General features: G+C 35.6%; 3 protein-coding genes across 3 annotated transcripts; all 3 read left to right on the top strand.

Annotated features, from left to right (window-relative positions):
• The first annotated feature begins 127 nt into the window (after positions 1 to 127).
• Positions 128 to 1710, top strand: LOC144443276 (sulfotransferase 1A1-like). Its single transcript, XM_078132714.1, has one exon. It carries the CDS (start codon positions 140 to 142, stop codon positions 1043 to 1045), a length of 906 nt encoding a protein of 301 aa, XP_077988840.1. The 5' UTR covers positions 128 to 139; the 3' UTR covers positions 1046 to 1710.
• A 1124-nt stretch (positions 1711 to 2834) lies between these two features.
• LOC144443245 (proteasome subunit alpha type-4-like) lies at positions 2835 to 8848 on the top strand. Its single transcript, XM_078132666.1, has 8 exons — positions 2835 to 2961; positions 3278 to 3320; positions 4266 to 4428; positions 5096 to 5173; positions 5342 to 5430; positions 5848 to 5978; positions 6480 to 6603; positions 7343 to 8848. The coding sequence occupies exons 1-8, from the start codon at positions 2959 to 2961 to the stop codon at positions 7510 to 7512; spliced, it is 801 nt and encodes a 266-aa protein (XP_077988792.1). The 5' UTR covers positions 2835 to 2958; the 3' UTR covers positions 7513 to 8848.
• Positions 8849 to 10277: 1429 nt separating this feature from the next.
• On the top strand, positions 10278 to 19195 carry LOC144443846 (protein misato homolog 1-like). Its single transcript, XM_078133416.1, has 13 exons — positions 10278 to 10414; positions 11245 to 11337; positions 11874 to 11989; positions 12407 to 12482; positions 13062 to 13285; positions 13677 to 13794; positions 14346 to 14480; positions 14933 to 15085; positions 15913 to 16044; positions 16969 to 17156; positions 17434 to 17538; positions 18059 to 18174; positions 18556 to 19195. The coding sequence occupies exons 1-13, from the start codon at positions 10331 to 10333 to the stop codon at positions 18759 to 18761; spliced, it is 1746 nt and encodes a 581-aa protein (XP_077989542.1). The 5' UTR covers positions 10278 to 10330; the 3' UTR covers positions 18762 to 19195.
• Positions 19196 to 20352: the final 1157 nt, after the last annotated feature.

Raw genomic sequence — 20352 nt, forward strand, 5'->3', positions numbered from 1 at the left:
ACGGCATGTGTAACGTCACGCCGTTAGTGGTGTAAAAGTAGGACATTTGGTTGTGTGTCATGGTCCCTTTGTCATGGTACGGTAGGCTTATTCTTTCAAGGGGCCCGGGTCAGCCTCAGCCTCTGTAAAGGGCGACAAAATGGCAGCAGGTAATCAGAAAGTCGAGCTGGAAAGCAGTGACTTTTACTGGCACCAGGGCTATTATTATCCGAACAACATTGACAGAGGTACTGTCGAAACCATTCGTAACTTCTCGTTCAAGGATGGAGATGTCCTTGTTGCTAGTTTCCCAAAGTCTGGTACGAACTGGATGATGCAAATCTTGATGAAAATGTACGATGACTGGGGACTGTGTATGGTAGGTGATCAACGCGATGCTAGTGCCCTCGATTGGCTTTCGTTTTCTCCAAGTATTAAAACTTTTCGCCACGACTGGAAGAAGGCTTTCATGGAACAGATGGACACCATGACAGCGCCAAGATTACTTCGTTCACACTTCCCACCAGAGGTTCTACGCCCAGAAACACACACCAGAGAAAAGAGACTGAAAATTATATATGTATCAAGAAATCCTAAAGATGTCTGCGTATCTTGGTATAAATTCACCCAAGATTTTAGTGATGGTTGTTGGGCAGCTTCAGACATGGAGGAAGCGATTACCAACTTCGTAAAGGGGTCAGTTTTTAATGGTCCATGGTTAGATTACGTGACCTCATGGTACAAACTTGACCGAAATGATGGCGTACTTCATGTCAAATATGAAGACATGAAACGACACACAAAATCGGTGATAAGTGAAATTACAGATTTTCTCAATCGACCACTGCCGGTAGCAAAATTAGAAGATGTTGCTGAATCTTCTACCTTCGAGGCGATGAAGTCGAATGAAAAAATTGTCCTTATGACTCAAGATGTGAAGGATTTTTTGAGGAAAGGGAGAATAGGAGATTGGAAAAATTACTTCACTGTGGCACAAAACGAATACTTTGACCGAGAAATTACACAGAAGTTGGCAGAGAGGGGCATTGACTTTATATACGAATAGATAATCTATTTTATCTATGGCATCTTGGTGAACACGCCCAGTTTATACACGCCGAAACTATTTTGATATGACTTTACATACTTATCACGAAACTCGGGCAAGCATTCAAACAGTGTCAAATGTCGTGAAACCATTCACGACGTCACGATTCACTTTTGTGAACAAAACCTAGACAGTAAACATGTGTACAATATTCCACTTTGAAACGAAACCACCGAAATAAACACGAAAACAACCGGTCCACACTCATACTTATAACACAACAATTATGTAATAATCATGCGTGTTTTAATTTAGCGCTACCCAAAACGGACCTATACCGGCACAACTACTCGATATACTTTCCAAATCCTGAACACACCGTGGAGTATACAGTCCATTGCCGCTTCTATTAGGATTGAAGCATTAACATTGCAGCCTCGATCTAACCTTCATGTTTGTAGATAGTAACATGGATTTATTATTGGATCCATGATAGTAATATAAGCAGTCTTGTCAGTGAAATATGGCATTTGAATACTGAACAGATGAACATTTTTGCCGTTATTGTCAATTCCATAGTGTAAACATTCGTATACTAGTAATTATGATCGACTCTTTGCATACACAACTGTTGCTATGGTTACATTACATGACTTGTTGATGGTCAGCAATAAAGGCTTCAATGCGATGATAAAAGTCTCTAAATTCTATTACATATACTCATAGATGTTAGACACGAATGTCATTGGGATTTTCACAAACAACGCTTAATTATTCATGATCTGATCACTTAGCTTTGGAATCAAAGGGACACAGTCTGTAACTGGGTGGTTTGAAGTGGTTACTTTTGTTTAATAGGCAAAAAAACAAATATGTTCAATGGGCCCCACCCATTTTAGGCTACTTCAATTTGTTGATGATTGGCATACAGTCACCAGTCTTGTAATAAGACCTTGCTGGAGCTGCGCTTTGGGGAGTTGCTGAATAAAGCTCACAGGTAATACAAGTTAAGTAGCTCTGTCTGGCTGCAGTAGCGCCGGCCTTCGTTCGCGATCGCCTCCACAGTTAGCAGAATAGCCCAAGGGCTCTTGTAGCTATTAAACACAGTCGCCCTCATGTGCCACAAACACCTGTAAAATGGCTGTTAGATTTATATGGTGCATTGTTTGTTTAAAATTATTCATAGGTATTTCTATACATCTTTCTCAGCAATTCGTGTGAAATTGTGCATCTGCAAAAGTTAGGGGGGGGGGGATCAACCTAAAATTCGCAAAATGTGGTGTCAAAGAAAGAAGAAATATTCACTATTGATTGAACTAAACATTTCTCAGTCAAATTGAAAATGTGGTATTTTATACCTTTAAAGTTAAAGAATGTCAGTAGTCAAGCGGATCAGATGTACCGTCATGTAATTTTAATAAACGTAAGTTGATAAAACAGTTACAAAATGTTGTAACATCTATACACCGTGCCTTACTTGGCTCTAATGACGTTCATGTGAGTGGATTGACAGACAATAACGTTCTTGTATATCCATCGTGCACTGGAGGAACAAGTGGAATTTATGGCGCGGGGGAAGAAAATCGGTGGTACATTGTGCAAAGTGGGGTTAAACTTAAAACAATTCTGAACTTTGAAATAATTTGGTCTTGATTTGTGATTCTGCAGATTTCTGTGCTCATACTGAATGGCAACATGATCATGACTATCAATCCTCTAGGTTAGTGTTGATGATAAGTACCATATTGAAGCAACTGTGATTTTTTAGTGACCCCCTCTCCCCAGGTCGTAAATAATGATGTCTCCCTCCGCTTTGCAATTTGTTGGGAAGCGTATCTGAAGGGCGCCACCAATGGCAACATTTGTAGAGGTGCCTAAGTGGAGTGAAGAAAACAAACGAAAAGTATAGTGTACAACGTGAGTGAGTGAAAATGGTAAGTTTCCGAACATTAATGTTTTATTTTGCACAGTTATGACAATTTTGAATGTGATTAAGTGTCCCGAAAACTTTGTATTCCATCATATTTTACACTGAACATTGTATTCAAAGAAATACTGATAAATCTTCTTTACCGAGAGTACCAAACACCTCCATGCTCCATGGCATAATGCAGTGTCATCTCTTCCACTCCACCTCAAGTGTTTTGATAAAACGAAATCGTTGCCTAGTGTGCAACGGGAAGAGATAGCAAACAGTTTAGAAACCAATTTCACTTGAAAATTTACGTGTCTTGTTTGTGTCTTTTACAGGCTCGTCGTTATGATTCCAGAACAACGATCTTCTCTCCTGAAGGTAAATAGATACATAACATACCATATTATTCATTATCATTCTTCTCCAACATATAACTTGCACTATTGTTGTAGAAAGACAGGAAAGGTGACAACTTACTTCATCAGGAATGGAGATCAGTGGGCTTACTGCACAATAATCTGAGGCACTGACTTGAGTACGAAGTCAGAATATATTATACATGTGGACCGTTGGTATGACTTCTCAGTCAGAGATCAAAATACTCTTGAGTTCAAAAGTATATAATCTAAAATGTTGATTTCAATCCTTTCCATCTTGTACAAGGAGGAAAGTGTTGAAGTTGACATGCTTACATTCTAGATTACAAATCAAGCAATCTATTCATAATGAGATTGTGAGCCCATGTTCACTGATAAACGATGCAAGCTGGCATTGACCCATATGATAAATGTCACATACATGACTAGTAGTAATAGATGCATGTTGTTTAAGTTACACACACTAACTAGTGAACAAGGATGCAACAGATCAAAAGTCATCTTTATTTAGGTGTGTAGTTAAATAAATGAAGTTCCTATTACCACCCTGGAATGGCTGTTTGACACCATTTGTGATATATCTCTTCTTTGTCATTTTATCCCCCCCCCCCAAAAAAAAAAAAAAAAAAAAAAAAAAAAATCACACAGGTCAATAAGTTGCTCACTACTTCGAAATGCTAAATAGAAACCCATCATTGCATTTCTCATACCGTGTACCATCAATGAAAAATTCCCATTGAGACATCTGAAAATATTTCCAAACCTCACAAAATATCCAGGGTTATCTGGTAAGGTTTCCCACACACACACACACACACCACACACCACACACCACTTCAGTCTTTTTTATCAGCACATAGCCAAGACTTGTGTTCTATATCTCACCATATATACATATCAATGTCCCAGTTCACATGGAATCTATTGTGTATTTTGTTGTCAACAGGTCGACTGTATCAGGTAGAATATGCCATGGAAGCTATTGGCCATGCTGGAACTTGTCTCGGCATCCTTGCATCGGATGGAGTACTGCTAGCAGCAGAGAGGAGGAACACACATAAATTATTAGATGAAGTTTTCTTTTCTGAAAAGATATATAAATTGAATGAGTAAGTTCATATACCAGTCCCAGTTTCATCCATTTGTTCATCCTTTAACTGAAATGGTGAATTGTATTGAGTTTATATAGCTGTTGATGTAGAATATAATCTAGATACTTAGTTGAACACCTCTACTGAAAGGTGGAAGGTGTTAAATTTTTGAAAGTACTAGCTGAGAATTGCAACATGTACATATTGTTGTAATTTTAATGCTAGGACAGTTGTTCAAGTGTATACAACATTATTAACAACTTGTAGCAATTCAATTTTCTGTTCTTCAATTTCTTATTTGACCAAAAAATTTGAATATTATGTCTCTTAGTAGTCTAGAGGCTATCTGTTACTTTGAATCCAAAGATATCCTTCACCACAGTCTAGAGGAATGAGAAGTCAGAACTGTCACCTATTCAAGTATACTAGACATACTCTGTGTTTCAGAACTTTCCTCTTAGAAAAGTTAGAATTTATTAAAACTGTCCCCAGTACAGTTATAGGTGACAGGAATATAGAACCATGCTTGTTTAAAAGTTAGAAGTTGCGGTAGTCTTTGGGAACTTTATCATTATACACATTTATCATGAGATGACCTTCATGCTCAGTTAGTGTGTGCAGTTGTGTTAAGGGTTAGATCTCATATCCAGAGTTTGTGTCATTCAGTTTTATTGTTCTGTTTTAGTGATATGGCATGCAGTGTAGCAGGTATTACATCAGATGCTAATGTTCTCACCAATGAGTTAAGACTTATAGCACAAAGGTAAGTTGAAGATCTGTTCAAAATAAGTATTGAGTAAAGCATAGTTCAAAAGTCTGTACAATCTCCGACAGGCAGTTACAATTTATAGTGTTTCTATGGTCTCCTGTTTTTTCCCTGTGGTTGTGCATATATACTGATTGTTTTTATATATGACATATTTAATGACAGATATCTACTTCAATACCAAGAGTCAATTCCCTGTGAACAGTTAGTGAGTAGTCTTTGTGACATCAAACAAGCATATACTCAGTTTGGAGGTAAGTACTTTCAGAAAAACAGACTTTCATAATTAAAATCAACAGTATGCAAGTTATTTGAACACTTTGGCTTGCATGTATGCATACATGTACATGTATAGGATGATCACTCCAATAAAATACTCAATAAGCCCAATACGACTTTTACGGTGCAAGTACTTTTGTTGACTCAAAATCAGATGTACACATTTGAATCTAGATTTTGAGAGTTGATTTTTGGTATACTGTAATACTTCATGTTGTTCAAGCCCAATCAGGCTTCTAAACCAGTGCTGTGAGTGAGTGAGTGCTGGCTGATAGCATGGCATAAGTTTTGTATATTACAGACTAATTAATTCTTAGTATGTTAACACAGTGAGGCAGCTACAAGCCTGATTTTACAGATTGCTACTAGGTTGATGTTGTTATTGCTTGCAGGTAAAAGACCATTTGGTGTATCTCTTTTGTACATTGGTTGGGACAAACACTATGGGTTTCAGTTGTACCAGAGTGATCCCAGTGGAAATTATGGTGGTTGGAAAGGTACATGTATAGGGAATAATAGCGCTGTAAGTATATTATAACTGTTGTAGTAGTCTCATATGCCAAGTGCTACCCATAACAATTTTATCCGTAGGAGATGAACAGTCATAACAAGATATGAATACATTGTTTGTGAACAGTATTCTAATTGTCCCCATGTGTCTATGTAGCTTGTCTGTGTTGTTGTGAATCAAAACAGCATGATATGCGATTCAAGTCCATGATGAGATATTCCAAAGCCATGTGTTATAACTTATTGGCGTACATCATAAAAATTGTTGAATGTCTCCATATTGTGATATTTGATATGTTGTTAGCAATGTTTTTGTTTGAGGTCAATGTCAGATTATGGTTAAAATTTGTGTGTAAAATACAGTCATCTGTCAGAGTTATAGAAAAAGTTGGTCCATAACAAAAGAACTGTCCTGATTAATTTGTACGGATCCTCCGATCATGAACATGTCAGTCTGTAAGTTTTCTTGGCATTTCTGATGAGAACTTGTGTGTTGTGTAACTTTTCATAACAGGCGGCAGTGTCCATGCTGAAGCAGGAATACAAGGAAGGTGAAATGAAATTGAGAGATTCACTAGCTCTAGCTATCAAAGTACTCAACAAGACTTTAGATATGACCAAACTTAGTTCAGAAAAAGGTATGTCCAATCAAAGTATTTGAAAAGATGTCAGATTTTTAAAAAGTGGTATGAGACAAAAACACTCAAAATCAGCCATTTCTGAAAATTTTTTTTTTTCAAACTACTGTTTCATCTGCAAGATTAAATAGGACCTCACTTTAACAATCTACTGGTGTAGATAACCATCATCAATGTCAAAACAAATACCCCTTTCATGGCCTTAACATTGATATCTCTGATGTATCTCTAGACTGAAAGATTTGATACTCTCCTTTAGTATAAATGGTTAGGAGACAACTCATAAATGTTAGGAGACAGGAATGCCAAGAACGGTGTATCTTTCATCATCTCATAATTTACAGTTTGGCAGTAGACTGTGATGTACATGATTGAAATACAAGTATGCACAAAACTAGGATTGCGAAGATGTCATCATACACACTTAATTTAATTAATTATTAATTAATTATTTAAATTATTTTCTCAGCACATTATACAAAAGTTTAATTTGCAAAAGTAAGTAGACAGAAAAATATCAGCAAATGCAATGAATGCCAGAAACAGAATGTGTTAAAAAATATATAATGTCGTAAAAGACGAATGCTTGTATAAAAAGCCGACCAGTGAAAATAAATCACTTAAATAGTATAAAAACCAAACAGTTAAAAAAATCACAAAGTTTAAAAACCAACTAATTAAAAAAAATCACCTAGTATAAAGTATATACACTTAATCTCATGTATCATTTTACTTGCAGTTGAAATAGCAACTCTGACAAGAGAAGATGACGTTACCAAAATACGTATCCTACCAGCCAAAGAAGTGGATGCTATCATCAAGGAAAATGAAGAAAAAGAAGCTAAAGCAGAGGCGGCCAAGAAGGAAAAAGAAAAAGAACGAGAAAAAGAAAAACCCAAATCTAAGTAATCTGTAAATGAGTTTAGTATCAGAACATTTTATGTAAAGTTTTCAAACTAGCAGTCTCAGAGTGAGAGATGATACACACTTGTTAATGCATAAATGGAACATCCTGGGTTGAATATTGTTTTTTTAAATGAATAACACAAGTGTATTATACTTATTAAGTAGCAGAATTCTTGAGAAATTCTCTCAAGTAAGTATATTGAGTATTCTAGTACTCTCTCTGAAATTGAAACTGAGTAGTGAGAAACTTTGTATAGCTAAACACTACTCTTGTGTTAGTATTACCCTTTTTCATAAGAAATAAAAGGCCTGAAATCATTACTCTTTTATTGCCTGGGGCAATTTCTCCACCCATTGAAAAACTAGAGAAATTTAGCTTTGTAAACTGAAGCCCTATATCGTGCTGTCATGTCTTTCAACTGTTTGTTATCCTAAATATGATGACAGAACCCTATGGTGTGTGATCATGAGTGCAAGTGTGGTGTACTCTGGGTATTGCATGAGTGCTTGCAGTGTTTTCTGCAGTTGTACTTTCACAAGTGTAGTGAGTGAAAGTGCAGCAGAAAACAGTGTAAGCAAGAGTACAAATACCCAAGTACCCACACTTGAACTCACATGGCATGGGGTTCTATTATTTCATATGTTTATCCAAAACAGCAAATTTCCATAAAAAGGACACTATGTGATTACACGCTTATGAGTACAATGAACGATCGTGCCCTCATTTGCATCTCATTTGCATGCAGGCATGGAATCATGTTTTCAGTCTTGCACTGCAGTCTAAATACAACCAGTGTGCCTGCACAACGGTGAAAGTCATCTCTGGTACATATGTAATAATTCATAGAAAGGATTGCTAATGTATCACCATAAAAAAGAACTTATGTTTGTCATGTACATTTGTGTTGTCAATATGTTGTATATTATACAAGAAGTAGAAATGCAGAATTTGAAAATAATCACCATCACTCTACTGCAGTAGATTGTTTCAAAGAATGACTTCCCTCAAAAAGAAAGATGGGAGCAATGTATCATTATTTCAATGCTGTGAAAGTTACTTTTGACATCACCTTTATGCAAGCCTTATACCTCTTAATAGAAGACTTTTGAACTGTTGACTAGAAATGGTGTATATCATAGCCCTTTTAGATCACAGAAAGACAACAAAGCTAATAGTCTGGAAGTGTTCCCGTCCAGAAATGGAAAGTCCTGATGGAAAGTCTACTTTGACTGGGAAACTTTTTTTTTTTACTTTATTGAAGGACAAATCTTTCAACAAATATCAGGATAGAAGGGGTTTTGTTTTTTTGTCACGCCTAATTATGATGTGTTCAATAAATGAAGATATATGATACACTTTAACCCTTGTCTTGACTCATGTCTGGCTTTCATAGAAATTCTTTTTTTCTCCTTTGAAAAAATATGGTTGTACATCTATTGACAGGAACACTAACTATCAGGATGATCTGGCTAGGTATTTGCTTTGCTTTTATGAACCTAGCATTTGATTGTCTTGGTTCTCTATTGTAACCAACTTATTATGTAATGGTAACCAGGTCTGTTCGTGTATGGGTCTTTGCCTGAGACATAGTGGATAAATCAAACTTGGGTTGGGGAATATCTGAGTGTAAGCAGTGTGTCAAGAGTGTAATGTAAGAGTTGACTTGAAAATTTCTGATGATACAAATTATTACTGGTTTTACTTTACATTGGTGTTGAAAAGCTGTTCATTACCACTAAGTGGAACTAAATATTACTGTGAAAACTGAGTGTCCAGCTTACTAAGACAGACACAAACTACAACTACTGTCGTTTGATGGTGTAGATTACACAAGTGGGTGATAGCAGTTCATCTATTGTGTGGCTATAATGAACCTGTAATCAAGATAGTGTAAACATGTGAAGTCCCCAAGAATGTACACTAAGATTATGGAAGTCATCAGAAATGCCACCCTACTGTGAGTTAAATGAAACCAATGTCTATTCAATATCATATATGAACATGTCACAACAATAACTTTACTTTTGGAAAATCAAAATGACAGGATAGTGGAATAATCAATCAATCAATCAATCTTTATTATGCTTGGCACACTTGCAGAAAGTGTGGTATACATGTATATGGTACAATTCATGAAAAAAAACTATATGATAATACAAGAGCATAAAACAGAACACAGGCAACTTTCATCTGCTGTATGGAGCTACTGGAGGGTACAACATATAACAGTGTTTCTTTCAAATACTGCAAGGTTTAGACAATTGTGTTGCAATAGTTGAAAAAGTTGAATGTATTAAATTAAATTCTGTCAGAACTGTGCTCCTTACATGAAAATAACAAGTGAAACTCATTATCTATTTCATTATTATTGTGTCTGTGTACAGTTCTTCTGTGATAGAGGGACTATGATCTGTAACAAACTCTTTGAATATTAGAGTAGCGTTATACTAGTCCCTAGACGTCCACAGGTAGGATTCGAACTGGACATGGAGGCAATGACATGGAGGACATGGTTGCAAGAGCGCCCTCTTGCGTAATATATATAAATAACTTCTAGAAATACATCTATTTAGTAAATAGGATAATGTTAAATGTCATTTTGTACTTTTTAGTAATATTTGACGTTCAAATAAATCATTATAAAATTTCTGTTCTACAATCCAAGTATCTTGCATTTGAAATGATGGTCTTCGACGAACACATATTCTGCTAATATCAAACTTGTTATTTGCCAAGATGGCGATGACTTGTGCTATTCAGTGAAGACACTTGATATAACTAGTAATTCGTAGGTTATTTAAAACATATCAGACGTGAAACATGGGGAGCAGCTACAGAGAAGTCATTACTTTACAGTGTGGTCATTTTTCAAATTTTATTGGAACCCATTGGTGGAACATACAGGTAAGTAGGAAGATGTCGTCTGCACAAGTTAAGTTCGTACTAACTCAACAGTTGATCAACTGTAGTGTAAAGATTACATTGACATTGCCTTTATAATAATAACCACTTCATATACAGTTGTTTTAATGATGACGTAGATTTTTAGTTCCATGCTATTTTCTCCTGAACGAATTCTTAGACCGGCTTCTTTCGCCCTTTATAATTCATGCCGCAAGTGAGTCATCAAAACAGAGAGATGTTGAATTGTAAAATTAGCATTTTCAACCATCTTATCAATATCATTCAGACATGCTCTTGTTCAACAACCCTGTGCTAGAAATGTCAGCTAACGTTAATGCAATATTTCGAAATGTCATATGAAGTACCACAAATAGTCGACGAATTTTCATGTCAAGGTCATAAATACAATAATGTAATGGGTGTGTTTAGTTTTAACTAATTTATTAATTTACGTTAATTTTATGAAAATGTGAATAGCATACTGTCACCGAGCCTGTCATAAGTAGAATAATATATTGTATGGAAGAGGCTAACAGATTATTATACTCTTCCTGGTTTTGCTGGGGGATTCAGTGTTAGTGGGCTGAGCTGTAGATTTGTGTACACAATTAACAAAATCTATTCAATGCTATTATGATAACTTTCTGGGGGGGGGGGGCATGAAAAGAAGTGTGCAAAGTAAGAAACTAAGAGTATGATTGTGAGACTCTTTGAATTCATAATTACAACTAAAAATATATACTCACAGAGTCAAACTATATCTGGTTGTCAGTTTCAACTCAGAATAATGTGTGTAAATCTAAATCCTGTATTATATTTTCTATTTGTAGGAGTCAGCCTTCTGCTATGACCCAGTTGGTTCTAACGCTAAACCAAAGCAGATAAATTCAAATATTCTCTTCCGCGAAGGTCTGACTTTGACAGTAAGTATTATTTTTAGCAAATTGAATGTGAACAAAAAATATGGGATTTATACTGAGATCGTTCTACATCACAATTATGTGCATCTATGCCATTCATTCTATGGTGCTTGGAATAGGAGTCAAAACTTCCAAAGTCACTGTCACTCTGCCCTGATTTTTCATAAATCATGATTACTTGGGTGTGATTACATTTTTCTCTGAAATTATTCCAGAAAATACTGATGGCACTCGTATGACTGAATGAAGAAAAATATAGGAACCATATAAAGTATTTATCACATACAAGTCAGTGTACAGTGTTAAGAGTATACACCACTATCATAGTATGCTCACTCATTGCAGAGAAACATGGTCAGTTTACTTTCGGTTGGTAGTGTGTTGTCACTTGTAGATGAGTTAGTACCATATTTGAGTGCAAAATGGTATAAATTATACTTAATTCTCTAGATACTATGTTTCGTTGTTGCCATGTGAAAAATAAAAACAGTAAAACACTTCAGTGTATTGTAAGCCATCGTGTCTTGTGTCTTGGTTAGGGAGAAGTGACATATACTCCTAGATTGGTTGCCATTGATCTCAAGGGAAGTCTGAATACACTTAAACCAGAAGGTGTACTATATGATGTACCACTACATGAAGAAGAACTCCACTGGTAAGTTTCATTTACTTCTGTTTTAGAATGTGGAATTTTGACACTACATGGATTAGCTTCAGTTACTGTAAATACTTGTAATGGCCATTGTATGCATGCCATGTTGTTTTACAACTATACACTTGAAGGTGAAAAGCAAGATTTTTCTGGGTTCACAGTCACTGAAACTAAGTATAATACACAGTGAATGTTGTTTCAAGAAACTGAATGAAACTGTGATAACAATTGACACTTTTAATATTGTATGATATCACCTTGGTAATAGAATGGACATTATATTTTTGCTCTGTGTGTGTGTGTGTGTGTGTGTGTGTGTGTGTGTGTGTGTGTGTGTGTGTGTGTGTGTGTGTGTGTTATTTAAGCTTGTTGGTAGAATAGACACTCATAGTTCTGTGTATTTCTTATTTTATTTTACAGGACAAGTGATGTAACATTGCACAAGTGTAATGCAGTAGGCAAGAATCAATTTCTAAAAGACTTGGAGAAGTTAGATGTAAGTCACTGGACAATGTGTAAAAATATTAAACAATGAAAAAGGCCATGGATAGGTCATGTACTAATAGTAAACTTGACACTCCCAATGTTGTGAATGACTGTGTCACCTTTAATCTCCCCCTTTTAAAAATGGAATATTCTTGGTCAGTTTGATTTGCCTGATTCGGAAAGTCGTATGTCCTTTAAACTAAATAATGCAAATTTTATAGAAACTAGTGACTACAGTTTTAGTTTTAGTGTCTAATTCTAGTGTTTAATTGTTGTTGTGTACACATGCAACAACATGGTGAGTACATCCAAGACAAATTTTACACCCACACAGATTTTAGAGAGAAAAAGAGACTGCAAAGTTACTGTCTCTGAATAAGTACTGGTGTGTATTAAAACATGCAGCAAAAAAATTTCACATCCACACAGATTTTAGTGAAAATATCAACTACAAAGTTTACTGTCTCTGAATAAGTACTGTTGTGTATTAAAACATGCAGCAAAAAAATTCACACAGATTTTTATCAGAAAAAGGTCTAGTGATGGAAAAGAGGGATATAAAAGATGTTTGTGTGTTCTTTAACAACAGGCTGCTGGTGGTGGTGGTGATGACGATGATGGCTCCCAAGGATCCCAGGAGAAGGCAGATATTGTAGAACCAGAACAATTAGATGTGTCTGAGATTGGAGAATCTTTAGATGTAACCAAGAAGATTTATGATCTAGACCATCAAATCAATGTATGGTCTGACTATCTGAGAATTCATTTACATCCTAAAACTGTAGCAGTTGTACAGGAATACAGTCATGACAGGTCAGTGTAATGAATACACCATATGAAAGACAAAAGATTATATATATTGTACATACATCTGAAGCAGCTTTTGAACCAAAAGTGAGAGTACAATAGAGGATTTAATTAAAAATAATTTCCCAGTGTGATTTGCACATAACTGTCTAATTCTTAAAGCCCCAGTTTGGATTGGGAATTGATATAAGTTATTCAGATGTAAAAAACAGTTGTCTGACAGAGCTAAAGAAAAACATTGGTCCAGAAGTTTGAAGACTTTTATTGATAATCAGTATGAATGAGGAGGCTATACAGTTAAATTTAGATTCTAAAGTTGATTTTAATCATCTGTCCAGTCGTTTACCATGCACTATGATGTATTTTGTACTGCTATTAATTACCATTTGTCCTACAGTGAGAGTGAACCATTTGATGTATTTACCTATGGTCAGCAAGTGATGGGAAATACTCGGACTATAGATGACATAGAAGACAGACTTAGATTCTTTACTGAGGAATCAGACTCACTACAGGTATGTACAGATTTAATTTCTATATCGCTGGTAGTCAGATTTAACTAAGTGAGCTGTTTCCACTACAATTTTTTAATGATTTCCGATAGTCCAACAGACAACCAGCATATGAATTTGGTAGTTTAGATATGACCTTCAATAATGTAATTGCCTTGGACTACTTCTAGTTTTGAGCCCTGCCCATTATGTCAGCAATCAAATTACTTTAATGCAGGTACATGTATATTGTTGCAGGTTTTGGTGGTTTCTTAAGTCTGGTCCACTGTTGTTAATGTAAACCTTTCGGTTGGTGATGAGCCTTTGAAATTGAAATCTTAAACTATTCAATGCTGTGACTATGTTCAACAAATCCTCTTAAAATCAACAATAAAAAAAATAGGTGTCACCGTACAAATGTTAAGGTCAAATTATATCAAAATAAGCCATTTTAGAATCCAATATGGCTGCCAAATACTGTCATCTCTATGGGTTTCCTTGAAACAAAGCCGATGAACCCCCATCTTCAAGATGATGTTAATTTCATTAACTTTTTGGCGTGTTTATCTTTACAGGGTTTTCAAGTCTTAGTGGATACATATGATGGGTTTTCTGGTATGGGATGTAAGTTACTAGAGCAACTGATGGATGAATTTAGTACAAAGAGTGTCTTTACTCTTGGAGTGTGTCCATCACACTTTCCATCCAGTGTAAGTCACCCATAACGTATAATTGTCAAAATAGTGAATAGAAATTATTCGGATGACCCAATCATGTCAATACTAGACTGGTAGTACAGTTTCAAAGATAATATGCTGAATACTGTGTGTATAACAGCTGCACATGTTCATTTACACAATGACTTCATTTGAATAATCAAACACTCTGATATACATGTAGTGTAATCACTCCCCATTGCAACCAATCAGGTAATCAGGATATTTTCAAATCATAATATTCAGTTGATATAGGCTTTTGCTGAGAGTAGCATGAGCATTAGCATAATCAGTGAACGTCTGTAGACATGCTACCTCTTCACATACACCTATGTACTTTTCATGCAATTTCCAACCTCCATTTTGTTTTTGGGGTATGAGTTTTCAATGCCAACAGACATACCTTCACTGTCATCTCCACTTATTATTTTTCTCAACTCTCTCAGTCTCAGGTAGAAGATAGTCAACGTATCATCAACAGTATGTTGTCATATGATAAACTGTGTAGCAACAGTTCATTATTTACACCACTGTCTTTAGCTACTTCACTGTGGAGAAAACCTGGTCCAGCTGTCAACTTTCCCCATCTTATTTATGATGTAAGTCCAAATGTTGTCATTTTTCAATTCATGAATAGTATAGTACAAATTAGCTGAGACACACTACACGAAATATTCTTACTTTTTTTTTCTTTTTTTTTTGCTGCATTCCAAATGTTGTCCTTTGATAAGGCTAGATTGGATTTGATGAGATTAGATTAGATTAGATTAGATTATTTCAATAAATCAACAAGACATAAAATCATCAAATTAAGAAATACACAATCTTCAAATTAAAACTGATATGTATGTATTGAATTCTCTGTACCTGCAATAGCATTTCACCTCAGATAAGAGGGTAAAAACAAAACAAGAAGGTCGACTTATTCTCATGTGTGCCTGTAATAGTATGGAGCGGAACTTATGATGTCAACCAAGAAATTCAATGGTCATTATTTCTGTGACACTCCAAGGTGGTAGATTTCTACTGTAGGTATTCAAAATTAGTTAACACACAGTCATAGACACCAACTGTGTAAGGTACATTATACCACCATGCATGAGCCACTTAGTTAGAACAAAAAATATGCAATATACTAGTATACTCTGGTCATTCCTGTCACAATGCATATCTATGTCACTGGTTCTTCTGAATTCAAGGTAAAACGTTCAAAATTGCCTTTCGTCTATCGACTCATAGTGACAAAGACCCCTTAGGTCACTTGCATTTTCCTTGGCTGAACAAAGGAAAGTTAGGGAATAACATCCATGTACAACAGATTCTCACTTTTTAGACATTGGTCATACCTAGCTTTCATGTTCAAACGAAATGTCTACTCTCCATTTTATGGTGTTTTCTAAAATTTCATATCTCTCTATGTGTGCAGGCTTCTATGTGGTACCACAACAGTGCAGTTCTTGCCATGGCTTTGGAAACTGCCACTTTACCCTACAGACTAGAAAATAATGCAGTCAATATCAGTACAATTACAGATACACTAGCAGCTATGGGGAGAAAGGTAAGAATATTTTGTTCATATTCAGGATAAAAACAGTCCTATGTCATAGTGGAGAATGTTAAAATAGCACAACCTGAGTTTGTAAACTTTTTACTAAAATGAAAATACGTAACTTACATAACCCTGAATAAACTATTCTAGCATAGTGTTAATGTCAATGTATGCCTTCTATGACAGTGTAAAGTCTGACCGCACAGACACTGGAATGTTACAAAGACTATTAAAGCAAGGTCACTAACTAGAGGGCAGTGTAAAGAAAATATTAAATATTATTTATGCTGCAATACTCCACAATTTCTAACCCTCACATATTGTCTCCAAATGGCTTGTGAACAGCACTCCTAGTGGCCAAACTATGAAATCTTTCATCTTTCCCTTAACCAGAATAAAGTGCATTGCAAGTGAATGTTACATAATATGCTCCAGTAAGTAGAATACTGCAAGAATCTGTTGAATATGCAGCAAAATTTATTCCCCAAAACATTTAAACTTAGCTTGAACCCCTTTAAGGAAAACATGCAAAGAAGTGGCGTAATTGATTGTCAATGAACTAATAGATCAATAGATTACAGTATAAAAAACAAAGATATTTATTTAAATGACACTGACAGAGACATCGCATTTTGAAAAGAACACTATCATTATCACTAGATCATTTGAGTACAAATGTATATGGGTCTGGTAATAAAACCCAGATCTCTGCTTGGAAGGTTGCCAAACAAACGTGGATGATGACAGTACCGGTGGTGTGTAGCTCCAGGAAAGCTCTCAATGTTACCTGCAGTTGTTGTTTTCAAAGTTAGCAGAATTACCCGAGGGTCTAGCTATTAGACTAATGCCTATAAAGCTGTTAGTCTCATTTCCATCAGTGTTTTGAAAATAGCTTTCTCAAAAAGGTTTGAATGTGAATTTTCTCTCGTGCAGGCTGCTGCATTGTCAGTTTCATCACCTGTACCGTTATCAGATAACTCCTCATTGGCTGATATGTTTAGTAATTATATTGACGTGTTTCCATGGCAATCTGTGACACCTTACTGCAGCCAAGCATCACCATTCAATAGTTTTGCTCAAACTGTTGCTCTCAGAGGAATTCCAAAGGACCTTCTCAAGAGGTAAGTGCAGTGTGTTCGTGATACTGACATGATACAAGTCTACAATCTGCAAAATTATTTCATAATGTAGACAACGATGATGATGATGATGATGATGATGATGATGATGACAACGACAACGACGACGACGATGATGATGATGAAAACAATGGCAATGATGATAAAAATGATGATAATTATTTGGCCATAGAAGATATAATTTTTTAATTGAATTTCAAAAGCAAATGTGTTTTACATAATGAGTTGACTTTGATAAGCATGTATTATTAATCAACAGTCCATCTTCTGAAGAACATATGGTTGATAATCAACTACAGACATGTAACAGTGTTGATGACATGCTAAAAATGTACTTAACAGCTGTATTCTCAACAACTCTCAAGTAAGTTAAAATCACTTCTCAAGTATGTTAGTTTTTTTCACTTTGTGTTTGCACATTTTTCCATTGGGAATGTAAAAAATAACAGCTGTATTCTCAACAACTCACAAATAAGTCAGTTTCCTGTCAGGTTATTAGCATGACTTACTCTAGAGAATGTACTTGAACTGAACACCACTATAGAAATTAAGACATAGTCATAATAAATTAGTATAGTGTGATTTTATACCTATGTTACATGTGATAATAGAGAAATATGAACTTGAGACTGTTATCTTATTGACAGAGATCATACCTCATACTGTACATACAATGTTCGGTAATGCTTCTTGATGACATTGAACTTGAATATCATGATGTTAACCCTCAGGCTTGTATGCCATCTGTTATATTGCATAGCAAAAATGGCATCAATTGACATGGACAGGAGTACATAATGCCATGAAGATATACTTTCTATATCCTTGCAATGTTCAGTAGAATTCATCTCAGTAATGTTTTGTAATGTTTGTCTTTTTCACAGTTCAGGTGTGTGCGTAGATGAACCATGTAAGACAGTGACACCATTCCCACACATATTTCACCCCAAGGTTGGTGGCAGTGGTTTAGTACGTAGTACAAACAGACCTAGTAAAGTAGGTAAGATCACTTCACCTGTTTTCTGTCGGTATTAACAACCATTGCCATTTTGGAGATATTGTAAAATTGACATAGCCGTCTTTAAATGTACGGTAAGTCATATATCACTCTACAGGGCAATATGTTTTTGATTTTCGCTAGCCAAATTAGCTATAGCACTTAATAGGGACATGCTATTTACCCAGAATGCATTGCAGTGCTTGCAAGGGTTGGTACCGGTAATGGAACAAAGGAATGGAAAACCCTTCATATTTTTTCAGGATGACCATGTGTGTTTGTATAGATCAACTATGTAAGACAGAAGCACACTGTAGCACCTTTCATGCAAAACGTTGATACAACTATTTCATAAAAATTAATGTTCTTATATTATGTTTTCAGTTGTAGAGAGTGTACCTATGATGACAGCCCTACAGTCAACATCCTGTATGCAAAACTTACTGAATTCACTTTACAAAGAAGGCAAGAAACTGAACATCAAGAAATTCCACCAGTACTTAGACAGTGGACTAGAAGTTGATGACTATACAGAGAGTCTTTGTAATCTCCAGGAACTGTCAGAATGTTACCAAAGTGATGTGTCATAAAAGAGCCAACTCTGTCACGTGAGTGATGTAGATGACTCATAGGATATACAGTGGCATATGGTGCTGTAGCAGGAATTTGATGTTGTGCAGAGAATGATGTATGTCACAAATAGTGTATCGTGATGTCAACTGTTACAGGGTCTGTTGAACTTGATGCAGTATTCTCGTGCAATAGTTATGTTTATATGTGACATGTGTATTAAAAGTAGATGTAAATGACCATTGTATGTGATAATGGTTGACAGAAAACATCAATTACTATGTAGCTGAACTGAACTGACACTGTAAGCTAAAAGAAGTGACACTGGTACATAGTCACTATATATGACCAAAGCAGCACCAGTTACTGTACATGTCTGTTATTGTCACTTTTCGCCCATAATGATACTGGTGACTGTAAATGTCCACAATAACATAGAGTCACATTTTGTGTCCATAATGACATTTTTCATGTCCAAAATGGCATTGGAATTATTGTGTATGTCCAAAGTGATGTTGGTCCCTTATTGTATTGATGTTGGTCACTTTTTTGTGTCTCAAACGACATCAGTCATTCTATGTGTCTGACAAACTTTTTAAAAAGCTTTTTGTGTCCAAAGTGACATTGGTCACTCTGCATGTCCAGCATTACATTGGTCACTATATGTAACCAAATTGACACCAGGAAATATTCTTGTGCAAATAACATGCATGGACAAAGAAATGTTGGCCATTGTATGTGTCTGAAATGACACTGGTCACTTTCCATGTCCAAAGGGACATTGGTTACATAGTGTATGTGACAAAAGTACCCTGGGAAATGGTCTTGTCCAACATGTCACTTTTCACACCCAAAGTTGACATTGGTCACGCTTGCGTCCAAAACAACATTGATCAATTTTCATATCCAGAGTGACATTCGTTTGTGACAAAATGACATCAGGAACTGCTTTGGCATCCAGAGTGACGACAGGCAACTGAATGATTATCAGTGTTGATCTGTGTAATCTTTGTAAGTCAGTGACAAGAGAACCCATTAAAGCTGCACTAGCTGCAACAGGACATTTTTTTAAAAACTGTTTTGTTTGATATAAATGACTTACGGTACTTGTAATATCATACACCCTGTACAGTAATGAATCACCTGTGGGTAAATGTACAAACTATGGTACAATACATCTAATCAAATTGAGTTTTGGTCCACTCCCTAAAATCAGTGCCCCCCCCCCCCCCCCTTTGAATCATGATGTCAACTTAATATTACTATAGTTCTGAATATGGATAAGTAAACAACTAATTGACGTGTACAAGGTCTAATTATTTGGTATTTTAACAATTTTTAAATGAAAACAGTTGGTTGCCTGGTAAAAAAAATAATACTCCATTCACAGCAAGTGCTGCTTTAACTACTGGTATGTATAACAGAATTTGGAAAGTGAGAGATGTGTTATGTTTACAATCTTAGACCTTCACATTCCATATTTTACCATAAAGTTTAAAAAACTTCACTTATTTAATTATCATCAGACTGTCATCATCAGGTCACTATAAGATCGTTGATACTTTAAACATATATTCTAATTATAGCTTTTCCTCACCTTTAGATATTTGA

The sequence above is a fragment of the Glandiceps talaboti genome, chromosome 12 (assembly GCF_964340395.1).
Source record: "Glandiceps talaboti chromosome 12, keGlaTala1.1, whole genome shotgun sequence".
In the NCBI taxonomy this organism is placed as follows: domain Eukaryota; kingdom Metazoa; phylum Hemichordata; class Enteropneusta; family Spengelidae; genus Glandiceps; species Glandiceps talaboti.

Coding starts and splice junctions, on each gene's coding strand:
- LOC144443276 (XM_078132714.1), top strand. CDS start 140: ATGGCAGCAGGTAATCAGAAAGTCGAGCTGGAAAGCAGTGACTTTTAC.
- LOC144443245 (XM_078132666.1), top strand. Junction 3,321..4,265: donor AACGATCTTCTCTCCTGAAG/GTAAATAGATAC, acceptor TGTTGTCAACAG/GTCGACTGTATCAGGTAGAA. Junction 5,174..5,341: donor TTAAGACTTATAGCACAAAG/GTAAGTTGAAGA, acceptor ATTTAATGACAG/ATATCTACTTCAATACCAAG.
- LOC144443846 (XM_078133416.1), top strand. CDS start 10,331: ATGGGGAGCAGCTACAGAGAAGTCATTACTTTACAGTGTGGTCATTTT. Junction 13,286..13,676: donor CAGGAATACAGTCATGACAG/GTCAGTGTAATG, acceptor TTTGTCCTACAG/TGAGAGTGAACCATTTGATG. Junction 15,086..15,912: donor TTCCCCATCTTATTTATGAT/GTAAGTCCAAAT, acceptor CTATGTGTGCAG/GCTTCTATGTGGTACCACAA.